General features: G+C 41.5%; 1 protein-coding gene across 9 annotated transcripts in view; it reads left to right on the top strand.

The window, feature by feature from the left end:
* LOC105494952 (microtubule associated serine/threonine kinase 2) overlaps nucleotides 1–19,284 on the top strand; it is a 256,356-nt gene that overhangs the window by 14,686 nt on the left and 222,386 nt on the right. For all 9 annotated transcript variants that reach the window (XM_071093797.1, XM_071093794.1, XM_071093789.1 and 6 more), the window contains exons 2-3: nucleotides 14,177–14,324; nucleotides 19,138–19,280. In XM_071093797.1, coding sequence (XP_070949898.1) covers nucleotides 14,177–14,324; nucleotides 19,138–19,280 — 291 coding nt within the window. The remainder of the gene's footprint in view (nucleotides 1–14,176; nucleotides 14,325–19,137; nucleotides 19,281–19,284) is intronic.

Genomic DNA, 19,284 nt, shown 5'->3' with positions numbered 1-19,284 from the left:
TTATTTTTAAGACAGGATCTCCCTTTGTTGCCCAGGCTGGAGTGCAGTGGCATGAACACGGCTCACTGTAGCCTTGCCCTCCTGGGCTCAAGAGATCCTTCCACCTCAGCTCCCAAGTAGTTGGGACTACAAGTGCAGGCCACCGTGCCCAGGTAATTTTTATGTATTTTGTAGAGACAGGGTTTTGCCATGTTGCCCAGGCTGGTCTTGAACTCCTGGGCTGAAGCAATCCACTTGCCTCGGCCTCCCAAAGTGCTGGGATTACAGGCGTGAACCACTGGGCCTGGCCCTACTCCTATTTTTTTTTTCTTTTTCTTTTGACAGAATTTTGCTCTTGTTGCCCAGGCTGGAGTGCAATGGCAGGATCTCGGCTCACTGCCATCTCTGCCTCCTGGGTTCAAGCAATTCTCCTGCGTCAGCCTCCTGAATAGCTGGGATTACAGGCATGTGCCACCACGCCTGGCTAATTTTTATTTTTTGGTAGAGATTAGGTTTCTCCATGTTGGTGAGGCTGGTCTCGAACTCCTGAACTCAGGTGATCTGCCCACCTTGGCTTCCCAAAGTGCTGGGATTATAGGTATCAGCCACTGTGCCTGGCCCTACTCCTATTTTTAATAGTCAGTGTAACATTTTCATTTGGATAGCTCAGAGACCTCTCAAACCTAACATGTCCAAAAATGAATTTTTGATTTTCACTTTCTAGTCTGCTGCTTCTCCAGTCTTCCTCATGTCAATGGATGGCACTACCATTCACTCATTTACCAGAACAAAACTGGAGGTTGTGTTTGATTTTTTTCTTAACCTCGCCTGTATTCAGCATTCAGTCCCTCAGGTCTGTTTGCTGCTGCAGTTGTCCCTCAATATCTCTGGGGGATTGAGTCCATGACCCGCTGCAGATACCAAACTCTATGTATGCTCAAGTTCTACCTATAAAATGGCATAGTACTTGCATGTAACATATCCTCCCATATACTTTAAATCATCTCCAGATTATTTATAATACATAATACAATGTAAATGCTGTATAAATAGCTGTTATACTCTATTGCTTAGGGAATAGTGACAAGAAAAAAAATCTATATATGTTCAGTATAGATGCAACTATTCATTTTCTTTTTCTCTGAATACAGTCATGTTCTGCATAATTATGTTTTAGTCAGTGATGGATGACATATATGATGGGGTCCCATAAGATTATTATTATTATCATTTTTTTTTTTTGAGACCGAGTCTTGCTCTGTTGCCCAGGCTGGAGTGCAGTGGTGCGATCTCAGCTCCCTGGAGCCTCCACCTCCTGGGTTCAAGTGATTCTCCTGCCTCAGCCTCCCAAGTAGCTAGGATTACAGGCAGCTGCTACCACGCCCAGCTAATTTTATTTTTTGAGATGAAGTCTCGCTCTTGTCCCCCAGGCTGGAGTGCAGTGGTGCCATCTTGACTGACTGCAACCTCTGCCTCCTGGATTCAAACGATTCTCCTGCCTCAGCCTCCTGAGTAGCTGGGATTACAGGCTCCTGCCACCATGCCTGGCTAATTTTTATATTTTTAGTAGAGATGGGGTTTTACCATGTTGGCCAGGCTAGTCTCGAACTTCTGACGTCAGGTGATCTGCCCACCTCGGCCTCTCAAAGTGCTGGGATTACAGGCATGAACCACTGCGCCTGGCCAGATTATTATTTTTTTATTAAATTTTTTTTGTTTTGTTTTAATAGAGATGAAGTCTTGCTATGTTGCCCAGGCTGGTCTTGAACTCTTGGCCTCAAGTGATCCTTCTGCCTTGGCCTTCCAAAGTGTTTGGATTATAGGCATGAACTATTATGCCTGACTTCCCATAGGATAATAACAGAGTTGAACAATCTCTGTTGCCTAGTGACGTCTAGCTATTATAACATTGTAGTGCAACACATTACATGTTCATGGTAATGCCTGTGTAAACAAATTTACTGCACTGCCAGTGGTATAAAGGTACAGCACATAGAGTTAGTGCATGCACAGCACATAATACCTAATGATGATAATAAACAACTATGTTACATGCTTATGTATTTACTATATTATACTTTCTATTGTTATTTTAGAGTGTACCTCTACTTATTAAGAAAAAAAGTTAACTGTAAAAAAACAGAAAAAGTAATCCTTCAGGGGTTGTTCAAGGGAAGGCATTGTTACCATAGGAGATGACAACTCCATGTCACCTCCATTATTGCTCCGTTATTGCCCCTGAATACCTTCTGGTGGGACAAAATGTGGAGGTGTAAGACAGTGATACTGATGATCTCGACCCTGTGTAGGTCTAGGCTAGTGTGTATGTTTGTATCTTACTTTCTAACAAAACAGTTTAAAAAGTAAAAAAAGAAATTTTTTTAAATAGAAAAAAGCCTATAGAATAAGGATAATGAAAGAAAATATTTTGTATAATGTGTTTGTATTTTAAACTAAGTGTTATTACAGAAGAGGCAAAAAGTTTAAAAAGGCTGAGCATGGTGGCTCGTGTCTATAATCTCAGTACTTTGGGAGGCTGAGGTGGGAGGATTGCTTGAGTCTAGAAGTTGGAGACCAGCCTAGGCAACGTAGGAAGACTCTCTCTACAAAAAATAAAAAAATTAGCTGGGTATGGCACTGTGGGAGGCTGAGGCGAGTGGATCACGAGGTCAGGAGATGGAGACCATCCTGGCTAACACAGTGAAACCCTGTCTCTACTAAAAATACACAAAATTAGCCAGGCGTTGTAGTGGGCACCTGTAGTCCCAGCTACTTGGGATGTTGAGGCAGGAGAATGTCATGAACCCGGGAGGCGGAGCTTGCAGTGAGCCGAGATTGCGCCACTGCACTCCAGCCTGGGCGACAGAGCGAGACTCCGTCTCAGAAAAAAAAAAGAAAAAAAAATTAGCTGGGTGTGGTGGCTCATGCCTGTAGTCCTAGCTATGTGAGGGGCTAAGGCAGAAGGATGGCTTGAGTGCAGGAGTTAGAGGCTGCACTGAGCTGTGATTGTGCCACCATACTCCAGCCTTGGCAGTAGAATGACACCCTTTTTAAAAAATTAAAAAGTCTATGAAGTAAAAAATTACAGTAAGCTAAGATTAATTTATTATTAAAGAAAAATTTTTATTTTATTTTTTATTTTATTTTTGAGACGGAGTCTCTTTGTTGCTCAGGCTGGAGTGCAGTGGCGCGATCTTCGCTCACTGCAACCTCCGCCTTCTGAGTTCAAGTAATTCTCCTACCTTAGTCTCCCGAGTAGCTGGCATTATGGGTGCCTGCTATCATGCCTGGCTAATTTTTGTATTTTTATTACAGACAGGGTTTCACCATGTTAGTCAGGGTGGTCTTGAACTCCTGACCTCAGGTGATCCACCCGCCTCACCCTCCCAAAGTGCTGGGATTACAGGCGTGAGCCACCTCACCCGGCCTAAAGAGAGAAAAATATTTTAAAATAAACTTACTGACCGGGCATGGTGGCTCACGCCTATGATCCCAGCACTCTGGGAGGCTGAGGCAGGCGTATCACCTGAGGTCAGGAGTTTGAGACCAGCCTGGCAAACATGGCGAAAACCCGTCTCTACTAAAAATACAAAAATTAGCCCAGCGTGGTGGCACACGCCTGTAGTTCCAGCTGCTTGGGAGCTGAGGCAGGAGAATTGCTTGATCCTGGGAGTTGGAGGTTGCAGTGAGCCAAGATCACGCCATTGCACTCCAGCCTGGGCGACAAGAGCGAAACTCTAAAAAATAAAAAGAAAAAGGTATCTTGACCTTTGATTTGTTGGTGTTACTAAACTGTTCTCTTATTTTACTCAGCTTGAAAGGAGGCTTTAATTTGTGCATTTTCCCCTTCAGGGAAACTGTTATGGATTTCTTTATTAAGTAACTGGCTTAGACTCCCTAGGTTTTTGAATGTAATAAAGAACAAATTCACCCCAAGGGAACCGTGTGTTAAAACTCTGTGATACCATCTTAGTTGTACCAGCTTTAGTGTAGGTTCCTTAAGGGCGAATCTGAATAGTAGATGCATATATCCTTTAACCATTAATTTGTTGGAGATTAATAAGCTACATAGTTTCTCTGCCATTCTTTCAGCAAAGCAGAAGTAATATAGTTTTGCCAGATCTTCTTTTTTTTTTTTAGAAACAGAGTCTCATGCTGTCTCCCAGTCTGGAGTGCAATGGCATGATCTCGGTTCACTGCAACCTCTGCCTCCCAGGGTCAAGCGATTCTCCTGTCTCAGCCTCCTGAGTCGCTAGGACTACAGGCAAGCACCACCACACAGCTAATTTTTATATTTTTAGTAGAGATGGGGTTTCACCATGTTGGCCAGGCTGGTCTTGAACTCCTGACCTTAGGTAATCTGCCTGCTACAGCCTCCCTAAGTGCTGGGATTACAGGTGTGAGCCACCACGCCCAGCGAGACTTTCTATCTGTTAGGTTTTCAGGAATGTTTTGAAAAGCAGAGGATTTAGGAATAGTTGTTAATAATTTTTTTTTTTTTTAAGTCCTTAAGTTATTTCATAGCGTTGTTACCAAGGTGATTTTGTTTACGTGACCCAGGAACTTTTAAGTTCTACCTTTAACCAGTTAAAGAAAGTGTTACTTTGTGACTAGCTCAGTCTTTGGTCTTTTATATTAAAGAACATTACTTGCTGTAACTGATTCAGAAGGACCCCTCAATTGAGGCGCTTCCATTTTCTACACATGGCTTCCAAGGTCACCTGAGGAAAGTGGAGGATGGGCCAATCCTAGAAATGGATTAATCACTTCTACTCGTATTCCATTGCCAAAACTCAGTTTCAGGGCCATGCCTAACTACTGGAGGGCTGGGAAATGTCATGTGGCCTGTGCCCAGGAGGAAGGTGAGTCATGCTTGGTCAACATCTAGCTAGTCCCTGCCGCAGATCTCAAACCCCAATGTAGTCCTTAGCTTAGAACTATACAGAAATCCATTTATTTTGGTTATGGACACCCTGGAACCATAGCCTCCTTTTTTCCCTTCTAGACCCACAGTGTTTTGGGTATAACAATTTTGAATGCAAGTAAAGGCCTTTTTCCTAATCACAGAAGGAGATCTGGAAAAGCTTGTCTGCATCCTGTGGCAGAGATGGTCTCTGGCAACCCCAAGAAAGGCAACTAGGTACAGAGAGAGAGAGAGAAAGAAAGAGAGAGAGACTTCATTTGGGAGAAAGGGAAGAAAACAAGAGTCTCTGCCTGGTAATCCTGAGAATTATTGCAGATCTTATCCAGGACGACCAAAATTCACCACTGTGAATCTGCAAGAACCGTAGCGTTACTGGGCTTAGGGAACCTCCTAAGCAGATAAGGCTGTAGTGACCAAAAACTTAGATTGGAACACCCAAGTCTCTTCAAATACCTGGAAGTCTTCCCAAGAATAACAGATGCACACAAGCCCAGATTGTAAAGACTACAATATATATTTAACTTTTCAATGCCCAGATACTGACAAATACCCACAAGCATTAAGACTATCCAGGAAAATACAACATGACCAGATAAACTAAGTAAGGTACCAGGAACCAATCCTGGAGAGACAGAGATACATGACCTTTCAGACAGAGAATTCAGAATACCTGTTTTGAAGAAATTCAAAGAAATTCAGGATAACACAGATAAGGAAATCAGAAACCTTTCAGATAACTTCAGCAAAGAAACGGAAATAATTAAAAAGAACCAAGCTGAAATTCTGGAGTTGAAAAATGCAGTTGATATACTGAAGATTGCCTCGGAGTCCTTCAATAGCAGAACTGATTAAGCAGAAGAAATTATTTATTTATTTATTTTTTGAGATGGAGTCTCGCTCTGTCACCCAGGCTAGAGTGCAGTGGCACAATCTCGGCTGACTGCAACCTCCGCCTCCCAGGTTCAAGTGATTCTTCTGGCTCAGCCTCCCAAGTAGCCGGGATTACAGGTATGTGCCACCACGCCTGGCTAATTTTTTGTTTTTTAATAGAGATGAGGTTTCACCGTGTCAGCCAGGATGGTCTCAATCTCCTGACCTCGTGATCCATCTGCCTTGGCCTCACAAAGTGTTGGGATCACAGGCGTGAGCCACCGCGCCTGGCCCCAGAAGAAAGAATTAGTCAGCTTGAAGACAGGCTATTTGAAAATACACAGCCAGAAGAGACAGAAGAAGAAAAAGATAAAAAGGAATAAAGCATGCCTACAAGATCTAGAAAATAGCCTCCAAAGGGCAAATCTAAGAGTTAGTAGCCTTAAAGAGGAGGTAGAAATATGGGGGTAGAAAGTTTATCGAAATGAATAACAATAGAGAACTTCCCAAATTTAGAGAAAGATTTCTATATTCAAGTATAAGGTTCTAGAATGCCAAGCAGATTTAGCCCAAAGAAGACTATCTCAAGGCATTTAATAATCAAACTTCTAAAGGTAAAAGATGAAGATCCAAAAAGCAGTAAGAGAAAAAACACAAATTAACATACAATGGAGCTTCAATATGTCTGGGCCCAGACTTTTCATAGGAAACCTCTTACAGGCCAAGAGAGAGTGGCATGACATATTTAAAGTGCTGATGGAAAAAACTTTTACCCTAGAATAGTATGTCCGGTGAAAATATTCTTCAAACATGAAGGAGAAATAATGACTTGACAAGACAGAGAAGCTGAGTAATTTCATCAACACCAGACCTGTCCCACAGAAATGCTAAAGGGAGTTCTTCAATCTGAAAGAAAAGGATGTTAATGAGCAATAAATTATCTGAAGGCCGCGCGCGGGGGCTCACGCCTGTAATTCCAGCACTTTGGGAGGCCGAGGCAGGTGGATCACGAGATCAGGAGATTGAGACCATCCTGACTAACACGGTGAAACCCCATCTCTACTAAAAACACAAAAAAATTAGCCGGGTGTGGTGGCGGGCACCTGTGGTACCAGCTACTCAAGAGACTGAGGCAGGAGAATGGCGTGAACCTGGGAGGCGGAACTTGCAATGAGCCAAGATCGCGCCACTGCACTCCAGCATGGGTGACAGAGCCAGATTCTGTCTCAAAAAAAAAAAAAAAAAAAAAAAAGAAATCATCTGAAGGTACAAAACTGGTAATAGTAAGTACACAGAAAAACAGAATACTGTATTAATAACAATAATTATGGTGTATAAACTACTCATATGAAAAGATGATCAAGAATAATAACTACTTGGCCTGGCGCGGTGGCTCACGCCTGTAATCCCAGCACTTTGGGAGGCCGAGGCGGGCGGATCACAAGGTCAGGAGATCGAGACCACGGTGAAACCCCGTCTCTACTAAAAATACAAAAAATTAGCCGGGCGCGGTGCCGGGCGTCTGTAGTCTCAGCTACTCGGGAGGCTGAGGCAGGAGAATGGCATAAACCCAGGAGGCGGAGCTTGCAGTGAGCCGAGATCGCGCCACTGCACTCCAGCCTGGGCGACAGAGCGAGACTCCGTCTCAAAAACAAAACAAAACAAAACAAAAAAAGAATAATAACTACAACAACTTTTCCAGACATAGACAGTATGGTATTAGGTTGTTGCAAAACTAGTTGTGGTTTCGGACCGTGAATTTTAAATCATCATAACTAGGCTCAAACGCATCTTTATTAATCAAAATAGAAGCCATTACAATCAACACATTTTTGCCAATGAGAAATGTTTCTTTGTTCTTGTTGTGTAAAAATCCATGCTTTGGGATTTGACGACCTCTTGGAAAGAATTTTCTGCATCCTGCTGGTCATGGAAACGTTTTCTCTGCAAAACGTTGTCGAGATGCTTGAAGAAGTGGTAGGTGGTTGGTGAGAGGTTAGGTGAATATGGCGGGAGGGAAAACTTTGTAGCCCAATTTGTTCACCTGTTGAAGCTTGGTTGTGTGATGTGCAGTTGGGTGTTGTGGAGAATTGGGTCCTTTTTGTTGACCAGTGCCGGCGTCAGGCGTTGCAGTTTTTAGTGCATCTCATTGAGATTGCTGAGCATACTTCTCAGATGTTATGGTTTCACTGGGGTTCAGGAAGCTGTAGTGGATCGAACTGACAGCAGACCACCAAACAGTGACCGTGACCTTTATTTGGTGCAAGGTTGGCTTTGGGAAGTGCTTTGGAGCTTCTTAGTCCAGCCACTGAGCTGGTTGTCACAGGTTGTCGTATAAAGTCCACTTTTCCTTGCATGTCACAATGTGATCGAGAAATGGTTCGTTGTTCTGTAGAATAAGAGAAGATGACACTTCAAAATGATGATTTTTATTGTCACTCAGCTTATGAGGCACCCACTTAATGAGCTTTTTCACCTTTTCAATTTGCTTCAAATGCCGAACAACTGTAGGATGGTCGATGTTGAGTTCTTCGGCAGCTTTTCGTGTAGTTCTAAGAGGATCACCTTCGATGATTACTCACAATTGGTCGTTGTCAACTTCCAATGGTCGGCCACTACACTCCTCATCTTCAAGGCTAGTCTCCTTTGCAAAACTTCTTGAACCACCACTGCACTGTACGGTTTTTAGCCATTCCTGGCCAAATGCATTGTTGATGTTGTGAGTTGTCTCCTCTGCTTTACGACCCATTTTGAACTTACTCAAAAATTGCTCAAATTTGCTTTTTATCTAACTTCATTTCCATAGTCTAAAACATACAATAAACAGCAAGTAAATAAGTTGCTAGCCAAAAAGCATAAAACAAAAAATGCACATTAAAATGATGTATAATATAATGACATTTTTTTAAGAATATATACCAAAACTGGACACAGTGGCTCATGGCTGTAATCTCAGCACTTTGGGAGGCTGAGGTGGGTGGATCACCAGAGTTCAGGAATTTGAGACCAGCCTGACCAACATGGTGAAACCTTGTCTCTACTAAAAATACAAAATTAGCTGGGCACGGTGGCACACACCTGTAATCCCAGCTACTTGGGAGGCTGAGGCAGGAGAATCGCTTGAACCCAGGAGGCGTAGGTTGCAGTGAGCTGAGATCGTGCCATTGCACTCCAGACTGGGCAACAAGAGCGAAAGTCTGTCTCAACAACAACAACAACAACAACAACAACAACAAAAAGATGTATTCCAATATCAAATGACAAATTCTAACTGTGCAAACACTGCAATTATGTTTGCACCAACCTAATAGTACTGGAAGTCTTAACTATGGTAATTAGACAAGAAAAAGAAATAAAGTATCCAAATTGGAAAAGAAGTTAAATTATCCTTGTTTGCAGATGATATGATCTTATATTTGGCAAAAGCTAAAGACTTCACCAAAAAACTGTTCGAACTGATAAATTCAGTAAAGTTGCAGGATCAAAAATCAACACACAGAGATCAGTAGTGTTTCTGTATGCCAACAGTGAACAATCTGAAAAAAATCCAGAAAGTGACCCCGTTTACAATAGCTACAAATGAAATACCTAGGAATTAACCAAAGAGATGAAAGATCTCTATAATAAAAACTATTAAACACTGATGCAAGAAACTGAAGAGGACATTAAAAAAATGAAAAGATACTTCATGTTCATGAGTTGAAAAAAATCAATATTAAAATGTCCATAGTACCCAAAGCAATCTACAGATTCAATACAATCCATATTCAAAATACAAATGACATTCTCCACAGAAATAGAAAAAACAATTCTAAAATTTATGTGGAACCACAGAGGACTCAGAATAGCCACAGCTATCTTCAACATAAAGAAGAAAACTGGAGAAATCACATTACCTGACTTGAAATTATAGTAGAAAGCTATGGTAACCAAAACAGCATGGTACTGACGTAAAAACAAACATAGACCAGTGGAACAGAATAGAGAACCCATTAATAAATCCATACATTTACAGTGAACTGGTTTTTGACAGAGGTGCCAAGAACATACTTTGGCAAAAGGACAGTCTGTACAATAAATGGTTCTCGGAAAACTGGAAATCTATATGCAGATAGCTACATGCAGAAGAGTGAAGCCAGATCCCTATCTCTTACTATATACAAAAATCAAATCAAAATGTATTAAAGATTTAAATCTTAAACTTCAAACTCTGAAACTGCTAAAAGAAAACTTTGGGGAAACTTGCCAGGATATCGGTTTCGGCAAAAATTTATGGAGCAATAAATACCTCATATGCATAGGCAACCAAAGCAAAACTGGATCAAGGGGATCTTTTCTCACTTCCTTTTGTATGTGTTTTTTTAAGAATTTTTCTTTTTTTGGTTGCTGTGGGGATTACATGTAACATACTAAATTTATAATAGTCTAGTTTGAAATAGTACCAGTTTAACTTCAGTAGTATACAAAAACTTTATTCCTGTATAGCTCCATTTCCTTGATATGTTGTTTTATGGCAGATTACATCTTTATTCATTCTGTGCTAAATATCATAGATTTAAAAATTTTGTCATGCTTTTGTCTTTTAAGTCATATAGGGAAAAAAAGTGGAGTTAAAAAACAAAAATAGATTATTACTGGCTGTGATATTTATCCATATAGTTACCTTTGCTGGGGATCTTTATATATTTTTTTTTGGATCTTCATTTTTTCAGATGGCTTTAAGTTTCTGTTTCGTGTCCTTTCATTTCAACTTGAAGATGCCTTTTAGGATTTGATGTAGAACAGATGTAGTGGTGATGGACTCTGCTTTTTTTTCTTTCTTAAATCTGAAAATGTCTCGATTTCTCTCTCTCTCTCTCTCTCTTTTTTTTTTTTTGGATCAAAGTCTTGCTCTGTTGCCCAGGCTGGAGTGTAGTGTTGCGATCTTGGCTCATTGCAGCGCTGACTTCGTGGGCTCAAGCAAGTTTCTTGCCTCATCCTCCTGAATAGCTGGGACTACAGGCATATGTTACCATGCCTGGCTAACTTTTGTGTGTTTTGCAGAGACAGGGTTTCGCCGTGTTCTCCAGACTGGTCTCAAACTCCTGGGCTCAAGCGATCTGCCTGCCTTGGCCTCTCAAAGTGTTGGGATTACAGGCGTGAGCCACTGCACCCAGCCTTGATTTTTTCCTCATTTTTGAAGGACAGTTATGCTCAAAATAGAATTCTATATGTCATCCTACCCACTTCTGGACTCCACAGTTCTGATGAGATATGAGCTGTTTGTCTGACTGAGGATCCCCTGTATTTGACAGGTTGCTTTTCTCTTGGTGCTTTGAATATTCTTTCTTTGCCACTGGCTTTGACAGTTTGGTTATCATGTGTCTCCATATGAACCTTTTTGAATTTAACCTGCTTAGAAGTCACGGAACTTTTTGGATGTGTGGATTTGCATCTGTCATCACATTTGGGAAGTTTTGGTATGTTATTTCTTCTTCTTCTTTTTTTTTTTTTTTTTGAGACAGAGTCTTGTTCTGTTACCTAGGCTGGATGGAGTGCAGTGGCAGGATCTTGGCTCACTGCAACCTCTGCCTCTTGGGTTCAAGTGATGCTTGTGCCTCAGCCTCCCGAGTAGCTGGAACTACAGGCATGCACCACCATGCCAGCTGATTTTTGTATTTTTATTAGAGATGGGGTTTCACCGTGTTGGCCAGACTGGTCTCAAACTCCTAACCTCATGATCTGCCCGCCTTGGCCTCCCAAAGTGTTGGGACTACAGGCTTGAGCCGTGGTGCCCGGCCTCTTCACATGTTCTTACTGCCCCCTTCTCTTCTGGAATTCCCATATTCATATATTGTTTCACTGTTTTTTGTTTGTTTGTTTGTTTTTTTGGCGACAGAGTCTTGCTCTGTCACCCAGGCTGGAGTGCAATGGCATGATCTCAGCTCATTGCAACCTCCGCCTCCCAGGTTCATGCGATTCTTGTGCCTCAGCCTCCTGAGTAGCTGGGATTACAGGCATGTGCCATTATGCCCAGCTAATTTTTGTATTTTTAGTAGAGATGGGGTTTTGCCATGTTGGCCAGGCTGGTCTTGAACTCTTGACCTCAAGTGATCCGCCCACCTCAGCCTCCCAAAGTTCTGAGATTACAGGCATGAGCCACCGTGCCTGACTATTTTCAATGTTTTAATCTTCATGCTGCTTAGTGGGTATGTTCAGTTTGTGAAAATTCATTGAGTTCTCTGCTTAGGTATGTGTACTTTTCTAAAATGAGTAATATACTTCCGTAAAAGTTAAAAATCCTAGCTGAAAAGTTCAGATTGCATATTTAATTTATATTTCCTTTCCTTTGCCAGGTTTCGACTCAGAGAGACTTGCAATAAGAAGGGTTGTGATCCTCTCTTTCTTTTCTCCTCTCCTCTGTTTTCTGGTTTCTTTCCTTTGGTGTCTTGTGGGAGGGAATAGGGAGATTGAAAAGTATATGTATTTCTCTTAATTGGTACTGATCTAATTCTTTCTTGATTGTTCTTTTTCTGGCTAAGATGGATTATTCTTCCATATAGTGTAGCAGGCATCCAAATGCTGGTTCTCCCATGCAGCTGGTTGTAAGTTTTTTTGAGATAGGATCTTTTCCTCTCCACATTGCCTTCATAGAGGATATCCACTTTAGCTTGATGTCTTCCAAGGCCTCCTCAGTTCTCTCTACGTAGAACTTCTTGCTGTGCTTGTCACCTTTGTGAGTGGCCAACCCTCTTTAATGGGTTACTAGCATTAGTCGAAGCTTGCTTGCTTCCCTGGTTTCTCCTTGATCCATAGGTACTGTTTCTTTCTTGACATGCCAAATAGTGCAAATACAAGCCGTTCCCTTGCTGCCTTCTGTTTTTGCATTAAGTTCTATTTCCCGTTCCCCCTGTCTCACTGCTCACTCCTACTACAGTTAGGTGCCTGGACACATCAGTTGTTTGATTCAGTGCCTCAATATCCTCCTTTATCCTTTTATTCACTTACCACCATGTTTTGAAATTGTCTTTTTCTTCTTTTCAGGTATTTTTCTTCACCAACTTCACTCTTTTTATGTTTGGGCATTTGTAAATCATGTTTTGAATGGTCACCACCAACCAATATTAGTACTTTCCATTTTTTTCCAACTCACTAATTGCAATATATAACTGTATAGAATTTGTTTTCTTTCTTTTTTTTTTTTTTTTTTTTTTTTTTTAATCTTAGAGAACTGGAAATTTCCTCCTTTTTTGCCCCTTGTGGCTTCTAGTATTGCTGTGGTGCCAGTTACTTGAAGCTTGTTTTTCAAATGGCAGGTGACATGGGATCAGTTATTCTCTTTTTTTTTGAGACGGAGTCTTGTTCTGTTGCCCAGGTTAGAGTGCAGTGGTGTGATCTTGGCTCACTGAAACCTCCGCCTCCTAGGTTCAAGCAATTCTCTGTCTCAGCCTCCCGAGTAAGCTGGGGTTACAGGCGCCCGCCACCACGCCGGGCTAATTTTTGTATTTTTAGTAGAGATGAGGTTTCATCATCTTGGCCAGTCTGGTCTTGAACTCCTGACCTCATGATCCACCCGCCTCGGCCTCCCAAAGTGCTGGGATTACAGGCGTGAGCCACTGTACCCGGGCCAGTTATTCTCTTATGGTTCTTGTCTCTGTACTGTCTAGATCAGTTTGATGTGTTACTTATCCGTATTTGTTTTAGCTTCCTTCATTGACATATAATAGATATACCTCATTGGGCTTATTTTTTTCAAAAGTTTTTTATTTATTATAATACTCCTGATTGGGTGTTGGCTTAAAAATGTCTACGTGTTGATGATATTGTTGGATACTGCCTACTGAATGAGGAGAAAGAGGCGTTGGAGTGGAATGGGAAGGTTCTGTCAATGTTTCGTATTGCCTGTAGTTTTTCATAGTATTTTTATACTTTTTCTTTGAAAACCTGTATTTTGCTCCTCTTATAGGCATCTAAAGAAAGCTCTAAGATTAATTTTAGCATTAATTGAATGTTAGAGATATTTCTAACTTTGTATAGGTAAAGTCTACCATTTAATGATTTTTTTAAACTAAAATATGCTTTTCTTTATTGGATATAGGAAGGGTATGAATAAAAGGAGAAACATAAATAAACTTAACTAAGAAGTGTACTCATTATGAATAATATATCTGGTCAAAATGTCTGTCATCCCATGACCTTTCTCACCTATTTTTCCTTTGGCATTTTGTAATCAATATCCTGTGTCCTTTACAGTATACCCAGCTTTTACTAAGAAATATATTTCTGGTTTTAGCTATTGAGGGGGAAGTATAATATGTTGGCAGTTTTAAATTGTAGTGAATGTTGTAGAGATGTTTAATATAAAGTTTTTATACTTCAGAGCAGATATTAAAGACTCATGTTTTACTCTTTTTCTCTTTGAAGGATGTGGTAACTGGACTTAGTCCGCTGCTCTTCAGGAAACTCAGTAATCCTGACATATTTTCATCCACTGGAAAAGTTAAACTTCAGCGACAACTGAGTCAGGATGATTGTAAGTTATGGAGAGGAAACCTGGCCAGCTCTCTGTCGGGTAAATATCTGATTTTGTTTTTTTAAGAAATGTGAGACTGTGTGGTCAATATTTAAGGGTATATTAATTGACGTGGCATCTTGACAGTTTCTTCTCTGGTAGTAGTCCTGTATAGAACACTTATGGTAAGGCTGTCTTCCTCTCCTTACTTCTTCCTCATGGAATCTCTAATTGCTAACCTGCAGGACCTGATAGGTATTTCTTGGCTGATCAGCACTACTGGTCACCCTCTCTCATTCTGATTTTTGCTCTCTGCCCATTTCTGTAGACTTTACATTCTTTGCTGCTGTAGATTTTCTTTTTTTCTTCATTCTCAAAACCTAAAACTCATAGTGTCCTCTCTACCTCCTTCAAAGAAAAGACACCTAAAAAATTCAGGGGGAAAAATTATATGAAGAAGTCGCAGTACAAAAGGAAGCAATTACATTGTGCGTTGTGGCATACTTCTTTTCTTTTCTTTTTTTTTTTTTTTTTTTTGAGATGGAGTCTCGCTTTATAGCCCAGGCTGGAGTGCAGTGGTGCGATCTCGGCTCACTGCAAGCTCCGCCTCCCGAGTTCATGCCATTCTCCTGCCTCAGCCTCCTGAGTAGCTGGGACTACAGGCATCTGTCACCACACCCTGCTAATTTTGTGTATTTTTAGTAGAGAAGGGGTTTCCCTGTGTTAGCCAGGATGATCTCAATCTCCTGACCTTGTGATCCGCCCGCCTCAGCCTCCCATGGTGCTGGGATTACAGGCGTGAACCACTGCGCCTGGCCTCTTATATTAAAATTTTTATTTTTGCTGGTCATATATTTAGTTACATAGAGCCATTTCTTGTTCGGTTTTTCATGGCATTCTCCTCTTTTTTTTTTTTTTTTAAAGGATGTGATTATCTTTTCTTTTTTTTTGAGACAGGGTCTCACTTTGTTGCCCAGGCTGGAGTTTAGTGGCGTGATCTCTGCTCACTGCATCCTCCACCTTCCAGGTTCAAGTGATTCTCCTGCTTCAGCGTCCTGAGTAGCTGGGATCACAGGCGCGCACCACCATGCCTGGCTAATTTTTTTATTTTTAGTAGAGACAGGGTTTCACCATGTTGGCCAGGCTGCTCTTGAACTTCTGTCTTCAGGTGATCTGCCTGCCTTGACCTCCCAAAGTGCTGGGATTACAGGTGGGAGGTGAGCTACCACGCCTGGCTGGGATGTGATTATCTTCTGATTGTCATGACTAAATTAGATTTTTGATTTAAAAATGTGACTGGGTGTGGTGGCTCACGCCTGTAATCGCAACACTTTGGGAGATTGAGGCAAGCAGATCACCTGAGGTCAGGAGTTCAAGACCAGCCTGGCCAACATGGCAAAAACCTGTCTCTACTAAAAATACAAAGATTAGCTGGGCATGGTGGTATGTGCCTGTGGTCCCAGCCACTCTGGAGGCTGAGGCACAAGAATTACTAGAATGCAGGAGGTGGAGACTGAGTGAGCATCATTACACTCCAGCCCGGGCGACAGAGTGAAACACTGTCTCCAAAACAAAGCAAAACAAAAAAAAGTAAAAAATTTTCTTCCCTGGATCAACTCTTTCTTTTGAGCACCTAACAACCAGAATATTCAGTGTTTTGTTCTGAAATGCTAAATCCCTTTTATCCTGTGAGGTAACTGCATGGCTACTGGATACATTCTTGAAATGTGGTTGTGTTTGACTGTTCTTTCTGTGGAATTTTCCATTTATGTGATTTCAGCCTATGTCTTACTTTATGACTTTTGGGGTGTTTTTCATTTCTGAGTGCTCAGTCTAAGAGTTTGCAGGGCAGATGATACCTCACTTTTTTTTTGAGACAGGGTCTCCTCTGTTGCCCAGGCTGGAGTGCAGTGGTGTGATCTCAGCTCACTGCAACCTCTGCCTTCTGGGCTCAAGTGATCCTCCCACTCCAGTTGTGTACCACCACACCCAGCAAATTTTTGTATTTTTGGTAGAGAGCAGGTGTCGCCGTGTTTCCCAGGCTGGTCTTGAACTCCTGACCTCAAGCATTCCTGCCTCGGCCTCCTAAAGAGCTGGGATTATAGGCTTGAGCCACCAGGCCAGGCCAGATACTCCACTTAATTGCAATCCCCTCCATGCTTACTATACTTTATACCTTTCTTTGTCCAATTCCATTGGTTATGATCCACCTATCTGCTTTAGATTTCCCACCCAGTTTTTTTACCCTCTCATTGGCAGTGTCTGTCCGTTTCTGTCATTATGGACTTTGTTTGCTTGCTTTTTTTTTTTTTTTTTTTGACAGAGTCTCACTCTGTCCCCAGACTGGAGTGCAGTGGCTCGATCTCGGGTCACTGCAACCTCCGCCTCCCTGGTTCAAGCCATTCTCCTGCCTCAGCCTCCTGAGTAGCTGGGACTACAGGTGCCATGCCACCACACCCAGCTAATTTTTGTATTTTTAGTAGAGATGGGGTTTCACCATGTTGGCCAGAGTGGTCTCAATCTCTTGACCTTGTGATCTGCCTGCCTCAGCCTCCCAAAGTCCTGGGATTACAGGCGTGAGCCACCACACCCCACCTAGATTACTTTTTTTGTCTCATTTTTATGGTGTTTCCTGGAGGACAAAAGATAAAAGCATGTGCTTGGTCTGCCATCTTTAACTGAGAATGTTTTATGCAGTAGCCTCTTGAATTATTATAAGAATAGTAGTTGGAATTTTTACGAGGTTTTCTTTTTTTTTCCTGTGTTATTTGTTTACTAAAGAGCTGCTTGTTATTCTGTTTGTTTATGTCATTCCTTCTGTTTTGTTTATTTTCCTCAAGTTCTTGGCAGTCTGCGGTATGCTGCAGTCTTTACTGGTGTATACTCAAATAGGTTTCTTCTACACTGTGTAAGCCTCTTTCCAAGCAGGCCTGTATTTTGAAGAGAGAGACGATAGTAATCTTTGTGTATATAGGATAAGTTAAACTAACTTTCCTTTAGAATTAATAGGTGAGAAGTAGACAGGTCATCTGGAGAAATGCACATTTGCAGAATGAAGGAAAGAAGGCAGGCAGACAGGGTCTACTCTGGGCTTAGGGAAGTTTTGAGCAGAGAACCATCATCATCATCATTATTATTTTTGTGGAGGGCTTTATGGAAAGACTTTCCAGTAAAAGGTACACTTGAAACTTGAAAACTTAACTAGATTTTAAAAATATATGTAATTTTCTAATAAAACATGCTAGTTATAAAAAAATTTCACTACAAAAACATGCATTATGTCAAAGTGAAGTCTTTCCTTTTTTTTTATTTTTTGAGACATCTTATTCTGTTTCCCAGGCTAAAGTGCAGCGACATGACCATGGCTCACTGAAGCCTTGATCACCTGAGCTCAGGTGATCCTCCCCACTTCTTCTCAGCCTCCTGAGTAGCTGGGACCACAGGCACACACCACCATGCCTGGCTAATTTTTTTTTTTTCTTGGAGATGGGGTCTTGCTATGTAGCCCAGGCTGGTCTTGAACCTTGGGCCCAAGTGATCCTCCTGCTTCAGCCTCCCAAAGTACTGGGATTACAGGTATGAGCCACAACACCTGTCCTGAAGCCTTTCTTAATTTTTACTTTCTTCTATGTCTTAATTTTCATCTACAGTTAGGTTTGCTAAATTGTTCTCCAAAAGAATGGTATCATATTTTGTTGGCAGCAAAAACAAAAATATCCCCCAAACCCTTTCTTCACATCTTTACTACATTGAGTATTTTCATGACTAAGATTTTGCCAGGTGCAGGAAGGGTTTTCAAGTGGGTCAAGTGATCATGATAAAGCCAGGGGAAAGTGCAGGGCATAATATTGAAGTTGAGTGAGTGAATAAGTGTGGAAAAGAGTTAAAGGAGATGAGGCCAGAAAGATAATCTGGATTTATGGAGGGTCTTTTTCATAATGCCAAAATGTCTGGCATAATTTCTTCAAATAGTAAGGAGCCATCAGAGGCTTTTAAGGAAGGAAATGACATGAACACATTTTTGTTGGTTAGATCATAAGCAAAAGTGTGAAGAATGGTGTGAAGAAGGGGAGAAATGAGACCTTCACCTCAGTTAGAAAGTCACTGCAGGCCGGGCGCAATGGCTCACGCGTGTAATCCCAGCATTTTGGGAGGCCAAGGCAGGCACATCACCTGAGATCAGGAGTTGGAGACCCGCCTGGCTAACATGGCAAAATCCCATCTCTACTAAAAATACAAAACATCAGCCAGGTGTGGTGGCACATGCCTGTAGTCCCAGCTACTCAGGAGGCTGAGGCAGGAGAATCACTTGAGCCTGGGAGGCAGAGGTTGCAGTGAGCCTAGGTCACTCCACACCACTCCGGGCTGGGTGACAGTGAGACTCTGTCTCTAAAAAAAAAAAAAAAAAAAAAAAATCTTTCATTGAGACTCTCTTTCATTGAGATTAAGGCAGATAGTAAACATGAACTGAGCACGTGGAGTCTGGTGAGAACAGAATAGATTCATTGTTTGCCTACTGGAAACTTGCATCTCTAATGTTACATTGAGTTGATGAGAAACTATGTAGGCTAGAAGGGATTGGGAAACTCCTAGACTGCTAGTTTGGGTGTCAGCGTGGGAGGCTGGCATGTGGTGAATATTATAGAGAACATAAAATAGTTAATCCATTTCAGTGTTCCACTTGCCATTATCCTCACCACCAAGACAGTCACAATTTTTAATGGATAGTTAGAAATTTTAATAGATTCTAAAATGGATGTGAACAATTTTACTTTGTATCAGTATGATTTTATCCACTTGATATCATTGTATTTGTATTTTTTCATTCGTTTATCATAATTACATGTATATTTTCCACACCTTGTGTTTGAAGGTAAGCAGCTGCTCCCTTTGTCCAGCAGTGTACATAGCAGTGTGGGACAGGTGACTTGGCAGTCGTCAGGAGAAGCATCAAACCTGGTTCGAATGAGAAACCAGTCCCTTGGACAATCTGCACCTTCTCTTACTGCTGGCCTGGTAA

This window comes from Macaca nemestrina, chromosome 1 (assembly GCF_043159975.1).
Source record: "Macaca nemestrina isolate mMacNem1 chromosome 1, mMacNem.hap1, whole genome shotgun sequence".
In the NCBI taxonomy this organism is placed as follows: domain Eukaryota; kingdom Metazoa; phylum Chordata; class Mammalia; order Primates; family Cercopithecidae; genus Macaca; species Macaca nemestrina.
This window is presented reverse-complemented; position numbering and strand designations above follow the sequence as displayed.